Source organism: Centroberyx gerrardi, chromosome 9 (assembly GCF_048128805.1).
Source record: "Centroberyx gerrardi isolate f3 chromosome 9, fCenGer3.hap1.cur.20231027, whole genome shotgun sequence".
NCBI lineage: Eukaryota > Metazoa > Chordata > Actinopteri > Beryciformes > Berycidae > Centroberyx > Centroberyx gerrardi.
This window is the reverse complement of record NC_136005.1, coordinates 20267256-20293402: the sequence shown is the minus strand read 5'-3', so window position 1 is coordinate 20293402 and position 26147 is coordinate 20267256. Positions and strand designations below refer to the sequence as shown.

The window sequence follows — 26147 nt, the reverse complement described above, 5'->3', positions numbered from 1 at the left end:
GGAGTAAATAATTAGCAGAGAACAAATTAGACTTGAGAGGGCGCCCTTAGAAAAACTGCACCCTTCAAGCTTCACATATCTGGAGCAGGTTGTGCTTGTAGAGGAATCGTAGTTTCAGGGTTTAAAGGTTTAAAGGTGATGTATGGGAACTGAATACTGAAGAGAACGATGGACAAGAGGAGATGGAGAGAGGATGAGCTGTGAGGAGAGGGATTCTCCAGAGTCCATCGGTAGATCCTGTCTTCCACATGCGTATCCAACATGTTAAGGCTTGTTAGAAGATATACATACATACTGTATAGACATATAGTCATACATACAGTATACTACATGTTCATGCACAGAAACCATGAAAACTTGTAAGACGTTAGCCACCTGAGAGACCGCTGGAGAGCACAGAATATTCCTGCGGCAAACTGCTGCCTTCGCGCTCACAGTTTTTGAACACAACCAATGGAAGGACAGACATGAAAACACAACAGCTCTTCCTGCTTGTGAGTGAAGACAAACCTAACATGCTCAGGTTCAATTCAATTCAATTCAAACTTTATTTCGGACTCACAAAGGGTCCATAGCATATAAAAAGAAAGAAAATAAGACATACAAAATAAAACCACAACAATTCATCATTCAATTTAAAGAACAGTTCATATGTAGGCTATCTCGCCAGTGTTTTCTGAGCCTGGATGTGTACCGAGAGCAGCTCTTCCTAGGGCTGGTTAAAGCCTCTATGATGCTGTTCTCTGACTCATCCAAGTGACACATAAAATTGTACATCAGATGTCTTAAAAGTGCCTCACATGTAGGGACACCAGAGAACACAAACAGTTGACTGGCACTATGCCATCTGGGAACCTGAAGCAGCAACCTCATAGCATCATTGTAAGCCACTATGAGCCTCCGTATACTACTTTTCCTGTAGCAGCACCAAAGATGAGCTGTATACAGAGGTGTGCAGAAAGCTCTGAATAATGAGCATTTTACATTGACAGAACACATACTAAACTTGCGAAGCAACATATTGGCCTGAGCATATATTTTACAGCACTGTCGGTAAATATCTCTGTCATCATTCAAATCATCAGTGAGAAAATGGCCAAGGTATTTTATTTCCCTGCATATCACGAGAGGAACATCGCACAAGTGAAACACAGGAAAAACTAATTTCCTATCCTCTCTACTTCTGACTATCATGATATTACTCTTTTTGGCATTATATTTAATGTCATAATCTTTGCCGTACTGTGAGCACACCTTCAGTAATTGCTGCAGCCCAGCACTATATGGACTAAATATTACCAGGTCATCAGCATACATAAGATGATTGATAACAGAGTTTCCAACAAGACAGCCTGTGTTACACCCATTCAAATGTTTCGATAGGTCATCCATATACACATTGAACAAAATAGGAGACAAAATTCCACCTTGGCGAACACCGTTATTTACATGAAACGGGGCAGATACGGCATTGCCCCATTTAACGCGCATTGTCTGATGGGCATACCAGAAGACTAGTATTCTAAGTATATACTTTGGAACACCTCTAGCAAGCAATTTCAGAAATAATTTTTCATGATTAATTCTGTCAAAGGCCTTGGATGCATCAATAAAACACATGAATACAGTGGAATTTTGACTACCATATTTAGCAACTATTTCCTTTAAAGCATAAATACACATATCGGTGCCATGTTTTCTTTTAAAGCCAAACTGATTATCAGTGGTGAGAACAAACATTTCCAACCTTGTTAGCAGGATTCTTTCCAGCACTTTAGAGAGAATACTGGCAAGGGCAATAGGTCTATAATTATCCATGCTATTTAATTTGCCAGCCTTGTCCTTAATGACAGGCACTAACAATACAGAGGTGGTAGAATCTGGAAGGACACCATGAACTATGAGACCAGTAAAACACATGGCAAGCAGAGGACAGAGCCTATAACTGGCATTCTTTAGGTGTTCTGCAGTAATATGATCCATACCACAAGCCTTGTTATCATCTAGCATCATAATGGCATCATAAACATCATCTGACCTGACTACCATGTTTTCAGAAAGATCAACATTTTCAACTACAACTACATTACTTTTAACACAGTTGAATAAATTACAATAATGCTCACGCCACCCCTCAGCTATTTTGTCTGGGCCACATGCACAGAGCATATTTAAATCTTGCACTGGTAAGTTTTTTATGTTCAAGCAATGACCCCTGTCTAGGCCTTCCTGAGTCTGACCAGAGTTTAAAAGCTTCTCTAGCTGCAGCATGTTGCTCAGCCACAAAATCATTCCATCCAGGTTTAATGTTATGCACCTTGTTCTTATGTTTACAAAAGGGCTTACCAGAGGCATTAAGAGCTGTCACAATATTGTCGTACATGGCACATAGTTCAATACCATGATGTGGGTTTTTACAGTTCATATTACATCACATCAGAGCATCCCTAGGCAGTTCAATATTATTTAACAAGTTGTCAGTTACAGTGGAATATCTGTTAATATCCTCCTTAGTTAGGTTTGTCCAGTCCAGCTTCCCTGTATTAGCATCATTACCAGTAAAGGCCAGCACAGGTATATTCTCAACATTTAAAAAAATAACAATTTGTATATGATCAGAGGTGGCCATCCCATAGTTTATCTCTATATTATCCAGAGAGGCGTGAGCATCTACTGTACATATACAGTGATCAAGCCAAGAGGTTGTGTGCCACACTTCACTAATATAAGTAAAACTCTTATCAGGTAAGAACATTTTACTGGATAAAATAAGATTGCTGTCATTACATCATTAAGTGTTTTGCAAATATAGAATTGCTATCTGACAAGTCAGCATTAAAATCCCCAATGACAAAAACACAAGTTGAACCATTGTCCTCAATGAAAGAATGAGCAATGGTTGCTGCTTCTCCAATTGTTTTTTTTCTTTCTATGAAATAAAGAGAATAGGTGTGTTCAAATCAAAAACATAAACTATAGAAAAATGTCTGCACTCACGTAGTATGTATTTATGACAGTCTTTAATTTGCACAGCAGCAACAGCAACGTACGCGTTTCAGCCCTTGGCTGAATATACACCTTTTTTTTTTATCTTTAAGGCTAAAGTAAAGGTAGAAAATAATAATAATACAATTCCATGACCCTCAAATGTAAAGCTGCAGTGATCATTCAATGTCTGCCTTCTGTGCTCATCACAACATGCCATCCTGTCTGCCTTATAAGCCTTAAAGAGGAATACAAGCTTTGAAACAATTCCCCTCCTATGACCCAGGACAGTTAAATAAAGTTTTATTGGACATCTGTTTCTATGAGAGGGCGGAATCTGATCTGTACTTCAGTAAAGAAATAGTTAGAAAAGATGGAAATTAACTTTCTGGATATACAGATTCATTTTCTGGTTTGTATGTGATGGCACAAGCATAATTTCACGCATATTTGGATGTAAAAGTTCGAAGAAACATTGGATGAGGCGAAGTTAACGTCTAATTCATTGTCAGTGGAGTAGCTCCAGGCTTTACATTGGCAAGACATCACAGCTTAGTCTCGGTTGTCTGGTTTCTAGGTTTAGAGGAGAACAATTTGAGACCACAAATATTTATTGAACATATTGAACTGTCCTAGGACACAAATACTTATTGGACTGCCCTAGGATAGACCCCGTTTCTGTAATAACTATATGGCATGAGGAAAATCCCCTTCGGTTGATTGGACTGGGGTTTTAGAAATATGGAAAACTTATAAAGAAAAACAAAAACAAACCATTTAGGGCAAATTAAGAGGTGTGCAGCAGATTAGCCTGGATAAGACCATATCTAGGCTAATATCTTCTTTGGCCGGGTAGCATGTGAACTAGGACATCCCACCAAACCTGGACAGTCAGTAGTGTTATATTAAGCACTTCACACCCCATTCCCACACTTCATCACATCAGTTCTTAGCATCTTAATAGCACTGTAGTTTTTCAGATTCTTTAGATTTAAGGCAGCGCTGCCAGAGCTGATAAAACAGGAAGGAACCATTGCTTGTTTTGAAGCTATTAAACATCGAATTCTAGTATTCTGGGATGATTTCATTGTTGACTGAAAGATGCTTGCTCTTCGTTAATAAGGGAAATTACTTGATTTTGCATAACTAGTAGCACAAAGTGGACTTGAGGGTCATGCTCATAGTCAACAAAACATTGTAGTGTCACCTGGTATACTTTGACTGTATTCATAATATATTGGTACTGCTTTGAGGCTCACAGGTTTAGTGTTATTGTACTGTGCACTTCCATCTAAGCCCAAGAAGAGAATTTATTTCACGTTATAGGAGAAACAGCAGGGAGTGTGGTCAACCCCATGCCAATTATCACATGGCATAAAGGTGTTAAGGTATCTAGAGGGGAATAACAGGTGACCATGAGAAGGCAGTCGGTGTTAAGTCAGTGGGACGTGATCACAAATGTTTCTAATAATTGCCTGTGATTAGGCAACTAAAAGGATCTGGTTAAGGTTAAAATAAGATTTTGGTCATGGTTAAATAAAAATAACTTTTACTGAAAATGAAAATGTCACTCACAGCAGAAAACTTCCATGCATGTCAAACTACTGCCTGTTTCAGTCGCGTGAGCCCCAACTCCTGTTTTACTTGATTTGTACAATATCATACAAAATTAGGGTGCATTGTTTTGTAGTAACCATAACTATGAATTTGATATGAGATCAGGCTGCCTGACCTGGTGCTTTCTGTTGACATTGCACAACTCCAGCAACTGCAGTTAACCAGGCCAAGCAAGCTTGTGGTTTATTTCAGCATGATTTGGTTTGTGTAGACAGTGGGAAAATGTCACTGGATCATATCAAATCATAGAAGAGAGTTTTAACCCTGGACCCACCATTAAACCTCTGTTGTTATTGCCATTGTTTTCTCATTAAGTTTTCTATATAAATATGAATTAGCATGTCCACCACAAGTACTGCTGAAAAGAGGTTACAGAGTGAGAGTCTGACTGGGTGGTTTTTGGTCTTGGGAAGAGCTCCAGGACCGCGGTCTGTGTTCGCCCATCCAAAGCCACTTGGATGTTATCCTTGGAGCCTGCTGACTATGACTCACAGCCATTTCATTTACAAGCAAGCAGGGCCTTGACCACTTCTGAGTTCCAGGATCTTAGGAGAAGTAGGATCTTATCATATTGAATGCAAAATCATATTGATTGAATATGTATGGCAGTATTTATGGAAGACAACAAACCTTCTTACAAGCCAGTATCCCAATGGATGGGAAAGGTTTTGCAAAATGTTTGCCAATTTGACATGAAAGTAAAATGTTATTATAGTCATCATTACATCTACCAACAAAATGGAAATATTTTTCTGAATGGAATTACCATCTGATTTTTTTTTTTTACATTGATAGGTGAATTGCTGTACAGCATTTTGGGATTAAACCTAAATCCTATTTTTTCCGATACAGATCTCATGTAAAATGCTTTATATGGGATTACAATGATGTTGTTCTATGAAAACCTTCATCTTTAAAGTGGTAATCCTCGAGATCCTTGTTTTCTGATTTTGGCGACATCTTTGGTGATAAGTGGTCATTGCTTTGGTGTTTTTGCACTGCACTTCCTAGAGATCACTTGAAATGACATGAAATTGAAATGAAAGTCATAAGTATAAATTTATGAGTATTTTCCTCTTCCTTACAGCAACATGTTTCCATCTAATCTGGTTCAGGCCACATTTCAACAGGTGAGGCCTTTCACATTACATCCCAATGCTTTTACATTATTTATCTGGCATAACACTTATGATGTATGATAATTTTAAAACTCAGTGCAAGTGTTCGCTGTTCTATTCCCTGGCAACAGTATCGAACAAGTAGTGAGTGCATTGTGAAGCCCAAGCCTACTGTGGGTCAGAGCCAATCAGAGTCCACCACGCGGCGAGCGCTCATCTACGGTATCCAGGACGATAACGGAACAGACATCCAGAACTTTGCCCTCGACCTGACGCCGCCCCCAGATGTGCTCATACGCACGCGGCCGGGAACAAGCGATGGGATGAACGTCCTTGGAATTGTCATCTTTTCAGCCACCATGGGTAAAGCAAAAACCCTCCCACTCTCTGTTCTTCTTCTCTTGTTCGTCACCAGAGCATTACCCTCTCTGACTTCTGTTGTTAGTTTTAGAACGTGGCATGGCAAATTAAACCTCTGTCATTCATTACAGACGTGCTTTGTATTTTCGCAGGCATTATGCTGGGAAGGATGGGGCCGAATGGCAGCGCCTTGGTGAATTTCTGCCAGAGCTTGAACGAGGCTGTCCTTAAAATTGTTGCCATTGTTATCTGGTAAAGATTTATTTTACACATCCTATACTGCTTTAATTTGGATGTTTGCATTTGTTGACCTATAGCTGAGACCTAATACACTTGAAGAACAGAAAACGTTCATAAAACTTCACACCCACCTTTGCTAACGTTGACCTTTGACCTGTGCTTGTCCTGCTAGGTACTTCCCGTTTGGCATCGTGTTCCTGGTGGCTGGTAAGATCCTGGAGATGAGCGATCCGTCAGCCATGGGGAAGAAGCTAGGCTTCTATGCTGTCACTGTGGTGTTTGGTCTGGTGCTGCACGGCCTCTTCATCCTCCCAGCCATGTACTTCTTCATTACCAAGAAGAGCCCCATCGTTTACATACGGGGAATCCTGCAAGCCCTGCTCATCGCCCTGGCAACCTCCTCCAGGTAAATGAAAATGACAAACAAACCCATTTAATTGATACACTCGATTAGCTTTCATTTACATTTACATATTTCCTTAAAGCAAATGGCAGTAACAAAATCAGCATGAGGCAAGAGGAGAAAGAGGGAAATATTCTTTGAGTTTTTGAAAATGGGCAGCATCCTTTATTGGATTATGTAATGACAAGTGCTCCTTTTAATCTAAAACATGGATTTTTATTTCCTCATGTATAACAATTTGAGATTATTCTGGTTTGAAAATAATACATCCCAGAGTTATAATGCCACATACCTTCTTCCCCTTGCACTGGAACATTGCTGTAGTAAGACTCAAAGGGAGGTGAGGAGACCAGAAAACATCTGGTGTGTGTGGGAAGAGATGGGAACATAGAGGAAAATACCACGCATTTGAGCTGGCCCCTATCCATGTGTGTGTCTGTGTGTATGTGTGTGTGTGTGTGTGTGTGTGTTCGCATGATCATGCATGTGTGGATTGGTTGATTCTGTGTGATATGGCCCCTTAATGTAAACTGACTCATGAGTTTAAATACCCTAATTTTTCCATTTGTATTGGATCATTTGTCATGTGGCAGATTGAATAAGCGCTGCCTTATTCTACTTGCGGTAACATGGTTTTGGTGAGCGGAGAGTTTGCAGTTTGAGCCAAGGCCAGACTCTGAATGCCTGCCCAGTGACCATGTGATCATCATACATGCATGTGTGTATGGGTGTGTATGTTGGCATTCAATCCTGCTTTCAGTACAATGAGAATGCCTGCATCCTCTCTTTGTCCCTCTGTACAATGAAAGGTCCATTTAGACGGCAGCTACTGTATGCTGAATGTGAGGCATTACTGCATAATTGCCCTCGCGCATAACTCTACCGCTGCTGTGAATTTTTCAGTCGTTTTTTCACACAGTTGATTTCTCACATGCCCAGTGAAAAATTAAGAGTTGTTTCTTTGTCTGACCTTTGAATGTTTGAAGTTCTTTGTGTTGTTCTCTGTGTCTTCCCCAGCTCTGCCACACTGCCTATCACCTTCAAGTGCCTTCTAGAGAACAACCACATTGACCGCCGCATCATCCGTTTCGTGCTCCCCGTGGGCGCCACCATCAATATGGACGGCACCGCTCTCTATGAGGCTGTGGCAGCCATATTCATCGCCCAGGTTAATAATTATGAACTGGACTTTGGCCAGATCATCACCATCAGGTTAGTAGTAAGCAGATAACTGGGCAGTGCAACTGCACCACGCCATCTGTGCTTCTAAGCTTATTAACATGGCAAAGATATGATGAAGCTTTATGATTTTCACTTCCAAATGGTGCAGTCAAACCTCACTACATACTGATGACCAGTGATTCAGATGCTTGGATGAACAAAATACCTTGGCATTCTGGCTTTTTTGTGTTTTCTCCACTGAAAGTATTTTATTTTATTTTTTAAAATGTTGATTGTTTTTTCACTGGGATATTATGGCAGTGATGTCAACTACAATAAATCCTTTACACTGAATAGAAAGACAGAGCTATAATTTTGATATATGTATCTCACTGGGTTCTGTACTCTGATGTGGGGTTAGTTGTCACAAAAATATTGGAGGTAGCTTGTCACATATCTGGTGTCTCCAGTCTCAAAATGCTACAGACGGCTCAGGTGTTTGGAGTGTTTCGTCCAACGGTTGTCAAGCTCCCCTATACTTGCTGCTGTATGTTTTCTATATAATTCCATAATAAAGCAACTGTAGATTGAAACTGTCCGCTAATCTCTCTCTTAAAAGAGCCATGTGACCTCGATAAACCACCATCTCCCAGTCACGCCACTGCTGGGCTTCTGACCCCAACCCCCCACACTCTCTCACCATCATGATGTGGTGAATCGCATGATCCAGCTGTGTGGTTTCACCCCCCTTTCAACCTCTGGATCTCCATCTCCACCAGATATACACCGCATGGCGCACAAGATCACTCTCCGCACAATCCTAATGGTTATGCCCTCAGGCCAGATGGATTTAACATGAGAAAAGATACTATTGATTTGTCAGTTGATATGGAGAGATATATAAAGAGTTTCATTCGAAAAAGTAAATATATCCACCATTTGAAAACATACCTACTCCAACAAAATGATGGCTGGTAGTTAAGTCCATTATGGGCAACTACAGTATTAAAGTCAAGAGTCCTCTTAGGACCTTTACTTACGAAACAGTTATGTTTTTGAGGATAGAATCATCTGTTATTTTTGAAATATTGAACTAGTGTTTTTTCCAAAAGGGTTAGGGTTAGGGTTAGGAGATACAATATTGCATTTTAGAATAAAATCCTTCATACTGTATATACCTATAATTCTTGACCAATTAACATTCATCACAATAGTATGTTATTGCTCTGGGACAAACTTTATCCTTAGATAGGTTGTGTCTATTTTAACTATACTGTAAACTTAACTTTGTCACTGACATCAAGTGGCTGCAAATTGGTTGATTACAAAAAATGGAGGTTGGTGCTCATCGACTTCTCAAGAGTCGCAAGAAGACATCAGAGACAGTCTTATGAAATGATTGATGATTCTGACAGCAGTTTCCTTTGCTCCTCCAATCATTAAGGTCATGGCTGACCTTAATTGATAACAGTTTTTTTTCCACATCTGTGAAACACCAGTAAATTCCTACCAGCCTTTGGTGGTTGTAGATTTTCATGTTACATTGCAAAAATGATTCTGCACAGAATGATACTGCAAACTATGTGAAAGGTCTGCAAGCAGAGAGAGGGATACGGAGAATGCATTTTATGGTTTTCCTTTCATTCTTGGAAAATATTTACATTTCACAATCAGAAACTCACTACCTTCATTCAAAAATAAACTCAAAACCCACCTCTTCAAACCGTTATTTATTTTTATTATGGTCATTTATTTATTATCATGACTTTGGCCATTTGCTTTATATATTTTAATATTTTATTCTCTTTATCCCTTTGCTGTAAAGTGTCTTTGTGTACCATGTAAAGCGCTCTAGAAATAAAATCTAGTATTATTATTATCATTATTTGTATCAGACAAATTTATGGTTAAAACACAAATATATCTGCATCTTTGGACAAATAAGGGAGCAGTAAATCTCTGGCAAAGAAATGAGAGAGAGAGAGAGAGAGAGAGAGAGAGAGAGAGAGAGAGAGAGAGAGAGAGAGAGAGAGAGAGAGAGAGAGAGAGTACAGCATGTTTTCCAAATAATATGGCCTAATGGAGTTAAAATAAGAAAGTCTCTCTTTTCAAGGTGTATGTTTTTGACAGAGCTACAAGATGAGCAACACAGATTTTATTATGAAGATATCCTTTTATGGTCATTATGTCACAGGTTTTGTTGTTGTCATTGTTGTTTCTTTTTCATGTCACTGAGGCAAGTTTGATCTGTGGCAACACAACACTAACTCAACACTATGCATTTTGAAAATCGTTACATTTATTACTGTAAATGACAACAAAATTCCTCTTGGTAATAATGCTGACCTCCCAAATCTCCTCCAGCATCACAGCCACTGCAGCCAGTATTGGTGCAGCAGGGATTCCACAAGCCGGACTGGTCACCATGGTGATAGTGCTAACATCAGTCGGGTTGCCAACCGATGACATCACACTCATCATTGCAGTCGATTGGGCATTGTAAGTACTGTGTGGGTTCACTTCCATCAATCTTTGTGTAACAGTTGGACTTCCATGACATATTTCTCTGAACAAAATCAACCCAGAGCAAAAACATCTGAGGCTGTGGTCTCATCGGTCCTGGCCAGAAGGTCCACAATGTTCTAAAGATTTTCTTTTCAGGAAATCCTTCAGATTTAAATTCGGCTCATACGAATTCCCCTTTACAGCCATCTCAAATATGTTCTTCCTCCGCAGAGACAGATTCCGTACCATGGTGAATGTAATGGGGGACGCCTTGGCCACAGGCATCATGGCGCACATCTGCAGGAAAGACTTCATGAAAGAGGGAGATGGGGTGAGTTTTCTCACTGTGGCATAAGCAGTTCAAGTCTGTTCAAACTATTAAAATCCACCTTTTCTGTGCTATAACAGCATCGGCAGCATAGCAAAACTAACTTTGAGACTCGCAAATTATGACAGAATTATACACAAATCATTTTTCATCGTAGTTTTATTACTTTTTTTTAAAACTTAGCAAGGACTGGTTCTGTATGATTGAACTGGTATAATGAAGGTTGGTCCCCCGGTGTGCTAAATTGCTGTCAATACTGCTTCCTTTCAGAAAGAGTCAAGAGAAAACCACATGGCTTCATGTCACTTCCCCCATTCTTCAAATGTCAAAGCTATTGCTCAGCACTTAGAAATGGCAGCCTGTCACGGAGGAAGTGTTTGTCTTTTTATTTAGTTACAATTATATAAAATCAATACAATTGTACATAAACACTTACCCTTAATTGTGGGAGAGGGGATAGTGTTATCAACTTCTGGGTGTTTCTCAAAATCTCTGTCCATCTCTCTTCAACCTTTATTGCATCCCTTTAAATTTCATGTTATGCCTCTCTGTGTTTTCCTTTTCTTCCTCTCCATTTTAACTCTCATCGTCCCGTTACACCTGCCTGCTTCCCCTTCCCGTGGCCCTGCTGGTCCCCAGGTGCCTTTGATCTGCGAGACCAAACCTATAATGAACACCCCGCCGCTGATGAACTGTCGGAACAACAACGGCAACTACCAGCCCCCTTCCTTGGGGGTCAAACCTGAGCTCATCCCTCCTGATGTGGCCCGGCTCATGCAGCTGGAGGAGGGCGTCCGGCCGCCGCCGCCACCCGAGAGAAAAAAGCCTCCGATCCCCCCGAGGCACCTGAAGAAGGACAAAGAACACTTTACCATTGACATGAATGGCCTTGAGACCAATGTGTAGCCTCCTCCTCAATTCTAACATCAGGGTCGTCTGCATAGTCGCATTGATGAGAGCCTCAGAGCAAAGGACGCCATTAGAGACAAAAGGACAACGTACCAAGCTCACCTGTATCTATCAGCTTATTTGGGGGAAAAATATAAAGTCAGTGACAAGATTTCCTCCTATGTGAGCGTAAATAATGAACTAAGAAGAAAGCATTTCAGTGGGAAGCTCTAGGTTTATCTTCATCATAGCTGTGATTTGGTCAGTGATAGGATTCTTGATGGCAACACGTTGTGAGACGGGACAAAAAATGCGATGACAATGGATTTTCTGAGACGAAAAAGGATTTATATCAGTGTGTTTGGTCTGCAAAAACACATTGGGTCTGGACCTATGGGTGAGCTTGCACTGAGAGGCGGCCATCCTTCTGTTATGGGTGTGAGGGAAAGTACGAAAATAGTCAAATTATGTAAATAGGTGTGAATATTTGCATTGCATTTGATTTCTATTTGATACCTACCTTTTATATGATTTCTTAATTGCATCTTTTATTTGTCTCAGCGTGCAACACTTGTTAATAAGGCAAGTGTTTATTTTTTTTACTATAGTGCAAGCAGCCACTTGTCTGTGTCATGAAATAGAGAAGATAGAATAGCAAGTGTCTGATTTGAGCCTAATCTCAAGTGATCTGGAGGCAAAGTGACATGCCCTAATTGTTTAATTTTGCCTTAAAAAATGCTGGTGGTGCTAGGCAGATGACAATGACAGGGAGGGGGTGGGGGACTGAAAAAGATTGGTCAGAAACATCACCTTCCCTCATGGCCATTTTACACCATTCATACCTGGGCTAAAATATATTTAAATGGCTTCAAATATTTGAACAACCTCAGGAGCACTTGCTTTAATTCAGCTTTCCTGGCACTTGAACAGCCTGAAAAGTGCAAACACCACTTGTAATTTCACATGAACCAAGTGGTCCTTGTTTTATGATTGTTTGTTTGGTGGGTGTGTTTGTTTTTCTCAACTATTTGGAAGATATTCAACAACAATTTTTCCAGATCTGACAATGTCTATATCTACATAAACTTATTTTGAAGCGTGTGAATTGCTATCAGTTGATATGCATATATAATATTCATGCAAGGTTTGCATCGAGAACATTCTGTTAAAGTGGAATGTTCAAAGATGTGCAGATAATGTCTGTCAGTACAATATGTCACATTGTACATTTCAGTGTAAGTGAGTCCAATTTGCTCTGTCAGATACTATATTTTTCATGTAGCTGGTCACTCATTTTTGTCAGCTGTGCGCACATCTACTGCCAGAGATTCCTGAGTGCTTTGACTTGAGCAGCAGTTTGTATTCTAATGTGCATCATGCATCAGGCTGCCAACATCTTCCTCATGGCAAGACAATAGCAGGTCGTCTGAGTTGTGTTGGTCTTTCTGAGATAACTCGTCCTTGTTTTTGATATGAGACAGAATATCTGTACAAACTGCATATATCTTTATATGGGAGATACATAACCTCTCTTGAGCAATGATGTTGCCCCATGTGAAGGAACCTACTGACATACTGAGGTATGAAACAATGTCTGACTTGATGAGTGGCATCATCACTGAGTCTATCAAGTACAGAATGAAATGCAGCACATTTAATTATCTCTGTCATGCCTATTCTCTTTGGGATTAATGTTAATATATATTCAGGGAAAAACATAATGGAACTATATTGCCCATAGATTTCCCCGCGGGGGTAAAAAAAAAAATTTAAAAAAAGAGACTTGAGTTCTGTCCACAACAGTTTTCATGTAAAATATGAAGGAGAATAGCAGTATATTTATGGCATAGATGTGACACTTTTGAACCAATAACTGGATTCAATGAAAAAAAAATGACATATCCGGTGGAAGTTGTTGTGAATTGATTGTTCATGGCCTGACAGATTTTCATTGATTTTCCTCAGCATGCTCAAAACTGAAGTGTTCCACGAGTAAAAAGATTTCAAAGGAGTTTTCTGGTGAATGTTGTGGTTGCTCAGTGAGACTTGCTTCCATTGTCTGCGGTGTTAAACATTGGATGTTCCGGTGAATGTCAGGAAACACACAATCTTCTTTAACCTTTTCAAATAATTTATTGCTGTGCTTGATGACTGTAAATGTGACATTACAATAATGCTGTATGTGAAAGTAACACCGCATTCATAGCAATATAGTGAGTGTAATAGCATGAGTATTTTAGATGTCATACAAAAATAGTTGATATCTTTATTTTATAAAGGGAGGCAGTAGCAGCATGGATCAGAGCTCCAGATAGGTTGAACTTGCTTTTCTGCTTGGAATATTTCATTCACAAGCACATGATATAGGATTAGCATAACAACAATGATATCCACAATCCTCCACATTGTAGACAAATCACTGCTAGTCCAAGATTAATGCCACCCACTGGGACACCTCATTCATATTCGCTGTCACATTTGCAACCATTTGTAAATGACTTTAGATTTAGGATAGTATTTCTTACACTGAAGTTACATTCAACAGTTTGAGAGTACTGTGCCTTTGTTGATGAGAGTCAGGTAGTTCGCTTTGCTACCTTAGGTGTTAAAATAGGTTAAAAACAATTTTTTTCACAGTATTTCCCGTAAAAATCTATTTTTAAGCCGGGGTGACAAGGCATTAACAAGGTGACACAGAGCAAAGCACAGAAAGACACACACACAGTGTGATCAACATAAGTCTTTCCTATTTTCACTCTTCATTTTGGGTCTTGATTCTGAAACATTTAGACATTTCACATTGATTTTGTTAACGTATTTTATAGAGAAAAGCACAAAAATACTTCTTAGATGATGAGATGTTACATAACAACTGTCAAGAACAAAAGCTCAGATATAAAGATATGCGGAGGCAATTCTAACCAGCCCAAAAAAAACATAAAAGATGGAAACAAAAGAAACTTCATCCGGTATCCTGCACCAGAAATACGTGAATCTGCCATTCAATACAATAATGCACCTGGGAAATGACTGCCACAGCCATTCACAGGTTCATTTCCATTTAAAAGCCCTTTCTGTCCTTGCAACAATGCAGTCCCATGACAATTACGATGAGCATATTTTATTTATGTCTCCTGCTCCTCCTGCTTCATCTAGTCGTCTTCCACCGTCTCGTCTCTTTTAAAGGGGAGGTCGGCGCTGCCTGAGCCGATATCCAGAACTTGCAAGTTGGTCAGATGGGCGAACGAGCTCTCATCCACCGAGTCCACAGACAGGCGGTTAGACCTGGAGGGGAAAACAGATGCATTCATCAAAATAGTGTGTGTTTTGATGATTGAGGTTTCACAGGCTGAATCCAAAAATCCTAACTTGCAGAGAAGAGGATCCATAGACAACAGGTGGCATTTACAAATCACATCTGTCAGTGGGAGCATTTGATAGCCAGGGATCAGTACAGTAGGACCCATCTGTTGAGCATCACTTCTGTGTCACACTGAGCTGCACCCACTCCAGTGTTATTATCAGAGAGACAGTCATTCACTTAACATCAAAGCCCGTCTTCAATTTTTCCAAAACGCCTGGCGTAAACTGCATCTACTCTATTTTTCATTAATCAGTGAAAATGCTTGCATATGCTGCCCATGAACTTGAACAACTAACCGACATATAATACACATGAACACTAACGCAATTAGCAACAAACACGCGCGCGCGCGCACACACACACACACACACACACAAATCCCCCTTCCCCTACCCCCACTGATGCAAGCATTCCAGAAGCTCTAAATTGGCTCAGGCCAAAGGCTCCCAGCTGTGGGGGGATTTGGTGGAAAAACATTTTCAAACTCATGTGGCAGCAGCTGCTATGAGCAGCATGAAGAGCACAACAGCCTGGATGGGGTCAGGGCCCATAAACACAACCCATAAAGCAGCTAAGTTGGGGTTAGACTGACAACCAAACAGACACAACCCTGAAAGCACTTGTCCGAAAATGCTCTGCTGTCCACCCACTGAGTAAAACTGCAATATTTGCGGGTTAGAGCACTATGCAGAAAAGACCGATGTGGAATATTTGCTGCGAGCACATGGGATGAAGGAGGTGGTGAGATTAGATACCACATTACTCTGCAAAATGAAGCTACACTGCAATGCTCAATAAAATTTGGATGGATTCGTAACAGACCAGGAAACCATAGGAGGTATTTGTAAAACTTTACCACAAGGGGTTCTTCTCCAGGTAGACTTTCACAAGAAGAAAATAAATCCGTTTCACTGTCCCTAAACTCACTCTGAGACGATTCTAAAATATCATTGAAAAGGGAGAGAACGCTGGTGTACGACGACCCAACTGCAGCTGTCTCTTGCAGACTTGCAGAGCAGTCTAAACAAAACCACTAATTTCCTCACAGTCATTCCTCTGTGGCACTTGTATAATCATCTCCTCGGCCGAGATCAATCCAAATGGAAAGGAAATTTATTATGTAAGGGACAACCCATCAAATTTCCATGAAAGCCCCAAGGACGGGCAACACTCAGTGTCAGGCGAAGACATATCCCCTATTGTGCATGTCATGTGGCTACCGTGAAATAGAAAAACCCATTAACTTTACATTCAGAATCAATCTTACAGAGCCAACAATAATTATCAGTAGTGTGTGTGTGTGTGTATAGTATGAAAGTGCGTCAGAATTGCTATTGAGCTAAAATTGCTCCTTTAATTCAAGTGGGCTTTTGTGCTGGTTGTGAAAATGATCTTTGGCTTTATAAGAACTGGTGTGTGTGTGTGTGTGTGTGTGTGTGTGTGTGTGTGTGTGTGTGTGCGTGTGTGCGTGTGTAACTGTGTTTGTATTGCAAGCACAGAGTGTTCGCGACTCTTACCGGAGGAAGATGCCTTTGATGTTTGGTGTGCCTTCAAATGCCGAAGCGGGGACACTGGTGATGCGGTTACTTTGCAGGTAAAGGTACTCCAGAGACTCAGGCAGGTCAGACGGTATGTGTGACAGCTGGTTGCCAGACAGGTCTAGTGTCTAAAAGAAACAAGATACTTACTGAAACAGGCGTCTCTTTCCCGCCGTTTTACCTGGTTATGATTATGTGATATCTGGCAGAAAAGTGGGAATCTGTTTCAGCCACTCACTGTTAGCGCACTGAGCTCCAGCCAGGCTCCCTGGTAGATGGAGTTCAGCTTCAGCTGGTTGTTGCTCAAGTAGATCTCTCGCAGCTTCAGCATGCCCGTCAGCGAGCCGTCCGGTATGGAGCTCAGCTGGTTGTCCTTGATTTTGAGCACCTGCAGGCTGCGGGGCAGGCCCTGGGGCAGCGAATGAAGAGCGTTCCCCGACAGGTCCAGGGTTTCCAGCAGGCGCAGCTTCCTGAAGGCCTCGCGGTGCATCTTCGGGCTGGTCAGGCGGTTGTAGCTGAGGTTGAGCTCCGTCAGGGTGTACAGCATGACCAGGTCGTTGCGGCCAATTTCGGAGATGGTGTTGTGGAGCAGCATGAGGGTCTTGGCGCGGCGAGGCAGGCCCCTGGGAACACGCTCCAGCAGGTTGTTGTACATGTGGAGCGTGTGCAGCTTCTTCAAGCCCTAGTGAAATTAGAAATACCGATTTATGAGTGCCAAAGACTGTTTTTACTGTGCACAATAGATCTCAAAAACTTCAAAATGCATCAGATGCAGGCAAAGAAGTACTTGAATACATGCCCTCTCTTACAATCAGTGCTTTCAATTTGAGTGCAATGCTGTAGTGCTGCAAAACAACCTGAAGACAATTTGTTTTGCCTTTTTTAGTCCCATTGAAATTCAAAATCTCTTTTCCAAGGGAGACCTGGGATGATGTGAAACAGCTGAAGGAGCGTACCTGGAAGGCGGTGAGGTGGATGGAACGTGAGCGGAGCTTGTTGTTGTGGAGGAGCAGGTACTCGAGGTTTCGGACGGAAGTAAGAGCGTCTCCGGGGATGCTGCGGATGGAGTTCTTCTCCAGGTGCAGGAGCACTAGACTGCGAGGCAGACCCTTGGGGACGACACTCAGGTTGTTGTTTGACAAGTCCAGACACTCCAGACTGCTCAGATGGCTGCCAGGAGAAAGCGGAAGTCATTAAATCAGCTGTCTGTCCTTTTACTGCGTGTGCGCTGTGTGCTCTCTCTACTGCCTCAAAATGAATCATCTAGCCTTGTCAAACAGTCTTTGATGAGTGGATGTTCTTGTCTGGTGTGCACTTAAAAACACATCCTTAAGTAATGATAAGCGTTTCTTGTTTTACATCCCACATTGCCATAGAGATACAGTGACAATATGTGTCCCTCAGCTGAGTGTTTTTGTGTGTGAAGGTTTCTGTCCACCTGAAGGTCTCGTTGTCCATGCCCTCGTTGCTGAGAAGGTTGTTCTGTAGGTACAGCTCTCTGAGGTTTGACAAATTGTCAAAGGCCCCTGCTGGGATTTTCTCCAGTTTGTTACTCTGTAAACCAAGCAACAAGAACAATTATAGGGGTTTCATTCCAAAATGATAAACAGCATATCCATTTTGGAAAAATGTTGCTGTCTGAAATTCAGGCAATATTTGAAAAACCTAAATGATTCTGTCCTCAAAAAATGAATTATTTTATAGGAAAATGTCTTAAAATGACTTCCAATTTCAGTGCTAACCCATAATGTAGTTTTCATGCCAGCAGTCAATATGGGACACTCTCCCATATTGGTTTCATTTTTGTGGAGGATATCTCATTTTGGAACGAAACTCTTTATCATTACATGATGTAATCATCATCACCATATTCCAAGTAGGAACTGTGCTCATTATCAATGATAATTTGTTTTGATCTGCATGGTTGAAGAAAAGAAAAGAAAGAAAAGAAAAGACGCTTGTTGATGTAGTGTTGGACCTTCAGATGGAGCCGGTGAAGGGTGGCGGGCAGGTTCCTGGGCACGAGGCGCAGGAAGTTGCTGGACATGATGAGGATCTCCAAGCGGTCAGAACCGTTGAACATCTGGTCTGGAAGCCCTGCATCGGTCAGCTTGTTGTTATGGAGGTACACAGACCTGGGAGAAGGAGGGATAGGAAGCCATGAGCGAGGGGAAACAGCAGTGTGCAAATGGATGTGCTTCCAGGAACAGGAGGTAAATTCACACACACACACACACACACACGCACACACACATTCTTACTTCAGATGTGGTTTCTGGCCAAATGTATACGGATAGATCCTTGTAAGCTGATTAGCAGCAAAATCAGCGCTGACCAAAGAGGGTGGTAAGTGTTTGGGTGCTGAAGTGAGCTGCAAGGACAAGGAAAGTTGGCATGAATCACAAATTATCACAACGTTTTCATTCTTCGACGATGTCAGGAGGTGATTTTTCTTGTATTTCACTGGCTGTAATGGACAATTTTACTCTGACACAGCCAGCCATTCTTCTCCATGGAAGTGGAATAATTGAAATGGCACCAATACAAATGAACACTTTCACTACTTTTTGCCAAATGGGTGTTACGCAGCAGACATACTGTATGGCAGGCTGTGTTCACCCCTTCATCTAAAGGCATGGTTTTCCTCATTTTAGTCACTCTTCCCAGAATGAACGTATATTGTACAAAATGGCAGAGAATATAGAAAACCGAGAAGCGCTAGTGAGATTAGATTTTAATGTTCATATGGGTTTAGAGCTCTCTCCTTTATAACATGGTTTATGGATTAAAGCAACATGGGTGTCTTTGAGGCTTAGCGAGCACTTAAAAATCCTCTATTCTTCCTGCATCCCCTTTGCCTATTCATCCCTTTTAAGTCACAAACAAATCTGTCCATCATTTTTCTTTTCTCTCTCTCTCTCTCTCTCTCTCTGTCTCTCTCTCTCTCTCTCTCTCTCTCTCTCTCTGTGTGTGTGTCTCTCTGTATCTCTCTGTCCAAAAAGGTCTGGATGCCAGTAACATTTCAGCTCTGACCAGCTGGCACAAACACACTGTAAGTGATTACAAGCATAAGCTCACACAAAGTGTGTGAGAGGGGGGTGAATATCAGGGCGTTGACTGCCACCTCTCTCCCTGGCAACAAACAGGCAGCTGGCACAATGTCACTGGCACAACAGAGTAGAATAGAATAGAATAGAATAGAATAGAATATGCATGTCTTGAGAGATGCAGCTGTACCAGATAGACCTGCAGTTCCTCACATCATGTTAGCAGAGCTGAAGGGAGCAGTGAAAAGAAACATTTTGATACATGGAAGTTTTGTGTATGACTCACCTTATTATTTGCCAAGTATAAATAAGCCAGCTGTTCCAGCACTTCAAACCCTTCATCTTCCAGGCCTGTAAAGAGGCAAACACACCTTTCAAAAAGTATTCAATTAAACAAAATGAATAAACTTATAATCACAAGCCAAAAACAGGACTATTTAGTTGTAATCAAGCAAGCGGCACACATGAAAGGAATCTTTAAATCATAAGTGGGTGGTTAAAAAACAGTCCAGCTGCAGAATTGTTTAACTGTTTGACAGAACAAAATTGTTGCAAATTGACTGGACATTCAGAGGCTCCGAGACAAACAGGAATTCAACAGCAGGAACAAGCTTGCAGACGGCGTGTCCGCAATTTGCACCCGTGCCGTACGCCAGGTTCTCGCTAGGTGTTTATATTGTGTTTGTGGCTTTACCGTGTGTGGTGAGCCAGTTGTTCTGAAGGTTGAGAGTCTCAAGCTGATACAGATGAGAAAGTTGTTCCACAGTTACCTCCTCAATTTGGTTGTTCTGGCATCAGGAGACAAAAAACACAGATGATGATATAATGGCAGAAAATGTAGCAGACACTGGTCATCTGAGAAACCAGGTATAACTGTGTGTCACCAATATGGGCTTGGACAGATAGAAAAAGATCTTTTAAGCTTGAATATTTGTCACTATTTCAATGAGTTTTGATACTGCTGAGGGATTTAATTCACCTCAACATAATATAATTATAATTTCTTCTCCACTGCTAATTATCTATGCAAAATTATAACGTGGCTGTGTATTCAGTTGTGCATGTGCAATCATGCAAGAGTGAGTGAGAAAGAGAGAGAGAGAGAGAGAGAGAGAGAGAGAGACTTTGACTTTCGACATTCTTTAATGAAACATCTTGCCTAAGAGATTCCAGGAAGGGGCCACAGTGTGCTCAATATAAAAAAAATACTACCCATAAACACTCACTCACACACACACCCACCCACACACACACACACGCTTGCTCACAACACAAGAGACAGACAGAGAGAGAGAGAGAGAGAGAGAGACCTGCAGAGAGAGCTGGCGGGTGTTCTCAGAAAGTTCGCTGGGGAACTCGGTGAGGTCGACCCCGGCGCAGTCCACTGCCCCCTCTGTCGTACAGCTGCACTGTGGCGGACAAACAGTCCGCTTGGCTTTGGTCACCGCCGTTGAGATGTCTGTCTCCTCTATCGGCTCTTCCTCCTCCTCCTCTTCCTCTGGTTCTAGAGGGGCCTGGCAACGGACCAACGCCCAGGCCAAGAGCAGCACGCTCAGGGCCTGCAACACGGAATGCTTGGGAAAGGTCATGTCCACTATTCAGCTCTCCTGTTGCATAAGCACAGAGACAGGAAAGTGCAGTTGAAAACATCAGTTCATGGAGGATTTTGTTATTGGCAACAAAATCTTGTTAAAGCTACAATATGCAACTTTTTAACATTAACATTAACATAACAATAAATAAATATATTATCAGTCTGTGTCTGTGACCCTGTATGTGCATGTCTAAATCCCCCCTATTTGCCTGGTAATTGGCTTTTCATTGATGTTTGGGATGTATAGCGTTTGTTGTGGGCGTGGCCAGCAGTGGGCTGGATTGTGGCTATCAATCGCAGGGACGTCATAGCAACAACAACAATGCCGGAAAACAGAAATGAAAGAACGGCAAATCTAAACATGCGGCAGACACAGCCTGTTCAAAAACACAGGAGAACATCTGCATCGCTTTTTCTTTTTTTGCAGATTGGCTGCTTCTGCGACGCCTGTGGCGGCCTTACGGACGCTGACTACCTCAGCCTCAGGCTAGATGGTCTCAAGGTGGGCAGTTTATCAAGATGAGTGACAAGTGTTGAGGCAGGAACTTGACCAACTGAGGGGGAGCAGAGTTGGATGAACAATACAATCTCTGCCTCAAGGCGAAAAGTTGCATATGGTAGCTTTAAACTAAATAAAAAGGAGTTACAATGTGTATTTGCTTACCGCAATCTCATGCTGCAGAATAATACAATTGGCTATATTTTTCTGCTCTGCTTTATAATTCATTCAGTTTATTTCAATTCCCTTCAGTTCAGTAAACTTGATCACTCCCTGTGAGGCAATTTCTAAACACTCTAGAAAACAACTGATGAGTTTTGAACATGATTGGGCCTATGAAGGTATCGTATTGATGGAGAGTTGCCATTGTTTACACACCAGGCCAAGAAAGAAGACAGCCGGCTTTCTGCCTCCTCTCTCTCTGCTGCGTCTGAAGCTTCAGTCCTCACCAACTGCAAGGGCTGATTTGGAGAAAGAAGATAGGCATCATGACAGCTGACTCGCTTACTGCTTTCCAATCACCTCATAAGCATTATCACACACGCACACACACACACACGCACACGCATACACACACACACAAACTAAAATCCCTTTATGTAATACTTCCAAAACATTCCAAACCCGTTTATACAAGTGAATACAAATCTTTCTAATTAAAAAAATATCTAGAAATGAAATGAAATTGCCTTTTACAACTGGCTGACTGGGTCAGGGACAACAGTGTTTTGGTAGAGCCAGGAAAAAGCTCTCTAATCATCTCCGCCAGTGTTGATGGAAATATTCCAGACAGGCACTCAGCTCTCAAGGCAAACCTCTAAAAGCCATCCATCTATCAGAACTGCCTTCCCTGCCTCTCTCACCACAACAACTATACCAGAGGTCTGTGGCGAACCTACGAGAAAAACCCACACACACACACACACAGACAGCCCCACAGAATCCATACACAAGCATGCACGCACCCACAGCAAATGAAAAACAAATAAGAGCCTGTGCACTTGCCCATAAACACTGTGCGATGTCACCCCTGCCTACAATAAATACATCACACCATGGAGAGTCAGGGAATAGCTCCAAAAGCCTTTCACTAAGTCAACAACACTCAAGTTAATTCATACCCCTAAAGTAAGAATACTGTTCATTTCCAGAGGCGCTGGCAAGAGCATTTTTAAAAAAAGTCATCATCTTCTTTTCATGGTGTTCAGCTCGTCCCCAGCAGAGCAGACGTCTGCTTGCCCAGTTTATAGCTATACAACCACAATAAGTGGCTTCACTGTATCCTACAAAAGTTTGGAGCATTTGAAATACTGTCCACATGCCAAAAATGTCACGCAAGGGTGAATGCAATTGACACTGACATTGAAAGCTCATTCCAGCTCAATCTAACATCATGCACCATCCGTAAAACATGCACACTGTCAGTAAATCCTGTATTAACGCTGTGCTGGGCTACTTTACCCCTTCCAAGCAACGTTTGCTGAAATCCAGTGAAGTCTGACGTCCAGTCCAAACACAGACTGTCCCATAGCAAGCGAGGAGTCACAGCCACACCAGATACCCTCCAGATGTGAGAGAGAGTGGGAGTGGGAGAGGGAAAGTGAGGAAAAAGAAAGGAAGGGGGATAGGGGGAGAGGGAAGGAAGGGAGTGAGTAAGAGAGACAGCTCTGACCTGAATGGGAGCCAAAAGCACAAATTCTTTGCTTTTTCCTCATATTTTTTTCCTAGTATTGCCTTTTTTTCCACAATGTGGCAGGTCTTTCCAGTTTCAGTGTAGAGATGCAATCATTTCGTGTTGTGATTACTTTGTTTGGTAGATTTTGTGGTAAATTTTCCTTTCAACAAAACCTTTCCAATCCCACATGATTCAATTGAGATTATATTCATTTAGATGGGATGAGAAATACTTGGATGCAGTCAAAAGCCAGATCACTTCAAACAGATATGCTGGATCATGCATCTTGGATTTTCTTTGAACGCTGTGTGAAGAAAAAGTCATGATTAAGCCAGGGGTAGAGATGAAATTCCTAAGCAGCAAAAGATCAAAACATAGTCTTGTTCTCCAAACTGAATCTTAGACCATTGCAGCAGAGGAGATTAACGATTGATAAAAGATGTTATTTAAAAAAAATTTTTTTTAAAAGCCCCTTGCTTTCTACCTGAAAAAACAATAAAATTATGGCTGTTATATGATCTGAGATAACTTTCATTTGGTGAAAAGACCAGATGAGTTTTCATAAATATTTCAACAATAAAGGAAGATGTGGAAGTGGATGAAGTGTCTGCCAAAAAGGGGCGACAGGATGTGATCTAATGTCCCACGTGTTTCTGGATTAAGTCTCTTTTTCAACAGGCCTACCTCCCATCAGGCTCAATGTCTGAACATCTGCTATCATTAAAATGTGTTGCATTGAAAGCACAAGTCACTGTTACTTAAAATATACATTTGCAGGAGTTTGGGGTTATTTCATAGTCAACAAAAACATTAAGTTATATTCTTGCTTGTTTTCATGACCTCATTCTCACCCGCTGCTTCTGGATACTAATAATTTTAACAATCTGTGTCTGAGTATGTAGGCTTGTGTTTCTCATTTGCACTACCACTGTTAATTGTTTCTGGATGGAAGGCATATGAATAAAGCAGCTGAAAAATAGAGGACATGCACAGGTCTTAGGTGTCAAATAGGTATCTATCTATATAGCTATTTGATACCTTACCAGTCTATTATTGTTTCGAACAATCTTGATTTACACCCATGAAATTACTATTTTCCATCACATTTACCAGACATTTTTTGAATGTCAAAACTGTCAAACTAATACACTCACAAGTGATATAATTGGAAATCTCTGAATGCCCTCCACTAGACACAGTAGGAATTGATGCACACAGCAGGACATATAGCATCAGGGAGAGAAATCAGAATCGAACGTCTTGAGGAGAGAATAAAAATGCATTGCTGCTTGCACTCAGGGATAAATTACACTGCCAACAGTAGCAGCAGAAGTTACCATCATAAGCTTTTGAAACTGAACAGTGGCAGCAATCACCTCTTTCAAGGTGCCATCACCCTGAGTTTTCCTTTCATCTCACACAGTGTTAAGGAGTACAAAGTGAGAGATTAACTTCAACCACTTCAATGGCCTCTATACAATATACTCTGTCAATAGCACTCCATACATGTATTCAAGCAGTTGCAATGACTTTTTCTATAGTATAGTATATTTTTCTGTGGAGTGGAAAGTGAAAAAAACAAACTGAAAAAAAAAAAATGGTTTTAAAGTGGAACAAAAAAAGTGATGTTTCTGGAAGTGTATTTTCCTAGAATCCCTCTCTCTCAAAAGGATCTTCAGCCACTGAGCGGAGGGAAGAATGAAGACGGCGATGAATGCTTGAACAGGGGGAAGATACTGAGTCCCTTGTGGCTCGTGAGTCTGAAGGTGTTCTGGGAATCTCACTTACGGATCACGTGCTGCAGACCTCAGTTTGTAGCCTCTAATACCTTCCCAAATGTGGACAGGAGGGACAGGAGAAAACATGTTCCGCTCCATACTCTCTTCATTACTCATCACGTTGTGCCAGGCCAGCTCTCCTTTCTTCCCCGGTTCTGGTCACCGATGAGTGTTTCTAATAACCGTTTCTGCTGTTTCAGTGGAACATATTCCAACAACTTATTCAAAGCATCATCCACTCCAGCAGATTTATCTTACACAGCTTCTTGCACTGTTTTGAACTCGGTGACAGGTTGCAGTTGCTTAAGTTTCAAGTCGTTCTGCAGCACTGGAACAGAGGGGGCAGCGATCACAAACACTTTCTTGACCAGTAGGGAATCTTGGGACCGTAGACTACACTGATCTCTACATTTTTGTATGAAAAAATGCATACTCTCCAAAAATGAAATTATACTAGTGACTGTGTCGAAACATGGACAGAGGTGGTCAAGCAGCCCTAGAGAACAAGGTACCATGATAATATATCTTTAATAGAGAACATAATTCTACTTAGTATATAGTTTCTATCAGTTAAAGCTGTGATTCTGCCTATTGTTTGCACACAGCAGAAGCCCGGTCAGCATTTTATAATCGATTAATGTTTTTAATCCTTTATTTGAACACCATAGCCTCCAGTGAGCACCACTCTTTGATGGGCAGCTCTCTTGTCTCATTTACAACCACACAAGAGCTGACCAAGAGAAAGGCTTCAAATCCCACCCCAGTGTGTGTGTGTGTGTGTGTGTGTGTATGAACAGTGCCCAAAGAAGCTTCTCAGCTGTTGCTCTCCAGTCTTAGTCATCACTGTTTATCTAACCAGCTCTGCTAATTCACTAATCGAATAAACCCTTAAAGTGGTAATCCGCAAGATCCTTGTTTTTGTTTTTTTGTTTTTTAATTTTGACGACATCATTGCAGGGTCACAGTGGCAACAGGGCAAGCTGAGGAGCCCAGATGTCCCACAAGACAATTTAAGGGTGAACAAGAAACAGTAAACATGTTGTCCCC

The 26147-nt window shown here is 41.3% G+C and overlaps 2 protein-coding genes across 3 annotated transcripts in view; one reads left to right on the top strand and one right to left on the bottom strand.

The window, feature by feature from the left end:
- The window catches only part of slc1a7b (solute carrier family 1 member 7b), a 37044-nt gene extending 25421 nt beyond the window's left edge, over positions 1-11623 (top strand). The window contains exons 4-11 of one of the 2 annotated variants that reach the window (XM_071904206.2): positions 5690-5732; positions 5852-6083; positions 6233-6332; positions 6493-6726; positions 7741-7935; positions 10249-10383; positions 10621-10720; positions 11357-11623. In XM_071904206.2, the coding sequence (XP_071760307.1) occupies positions 5690-5732; positions 5852-6083; positions 6233-6332; positions 6493-6726; positions 7741-7935; positions 10249-10383; positions 10621-10720; positions 11357-11623 (1306 nt within the window). Of the gene's footprint in view, positions 1-5689; positions 5733-5851; positions 6084-6232; positions 6333-6492; positions 6727-7740; positions 7936-10248; positions 10384-10620; positions 10736-11356 lie in introns of both variants that reach the window. The other variant, XM_071904205.2, reaches the window with a different exon arrangement.
- Positions 11624-13731: 2108 nt separating this feature from the next.
- On the bottom strand, positions 13732-23130 carry podn (podocan). The gene is made up of 12 exons (XM_071904203.2): positions 23109-23130; positions 22026-22108; positions 20865-21161; positions 20249-20342; positions 19841-19905; positions 18769-18878; positions 18486-18642; positions 17946-18061; positions 17464-17677; positions 16746-17189; positions 16487-16635; positions 13732-14890 (listed from the first exon to the last, which is right to left on the bottom strand). Exons 3-12 carry the CDS (start codon positions 21141-21143, stop codon positions 14758-14760), a joined length of 1761 nt encoding a protein of 586 aa, XP_071760304.2. The 5' UTR covers positions 21144-21161; positions 22026-22108; positions 23109-23130; the 3' UTR covers positions 13732-14757.
- Positions 23131-26147: the final 3017 nt, after the last annotated feature.

Excerpts from the sequence above, each read along its gene's own strand:
- podn (XM_071904203.2), bottom strand. The coding sequence starts at position 21,143 with ATGACCTTTCCCAAGCATTCCGTGTTGCAGGCCCTGAGCGTGCTGCTC. Across the intron at positions 17,678-17,945 it reads ATGGACAACGAGACCTTCAG|CCATCTGAGCAGTCTGGAGT; the intron begins GTGGACAGAAAC and ends TTCTCCTGGCAG. Across the intron at positions 17,190-17,463 it reads TCCACCTCACCGCCTTCCAG|GGCTTGAAGAAGCTGCACAC; the intron begins GTACGCTCCTTC and ends TAATTTCACTAG.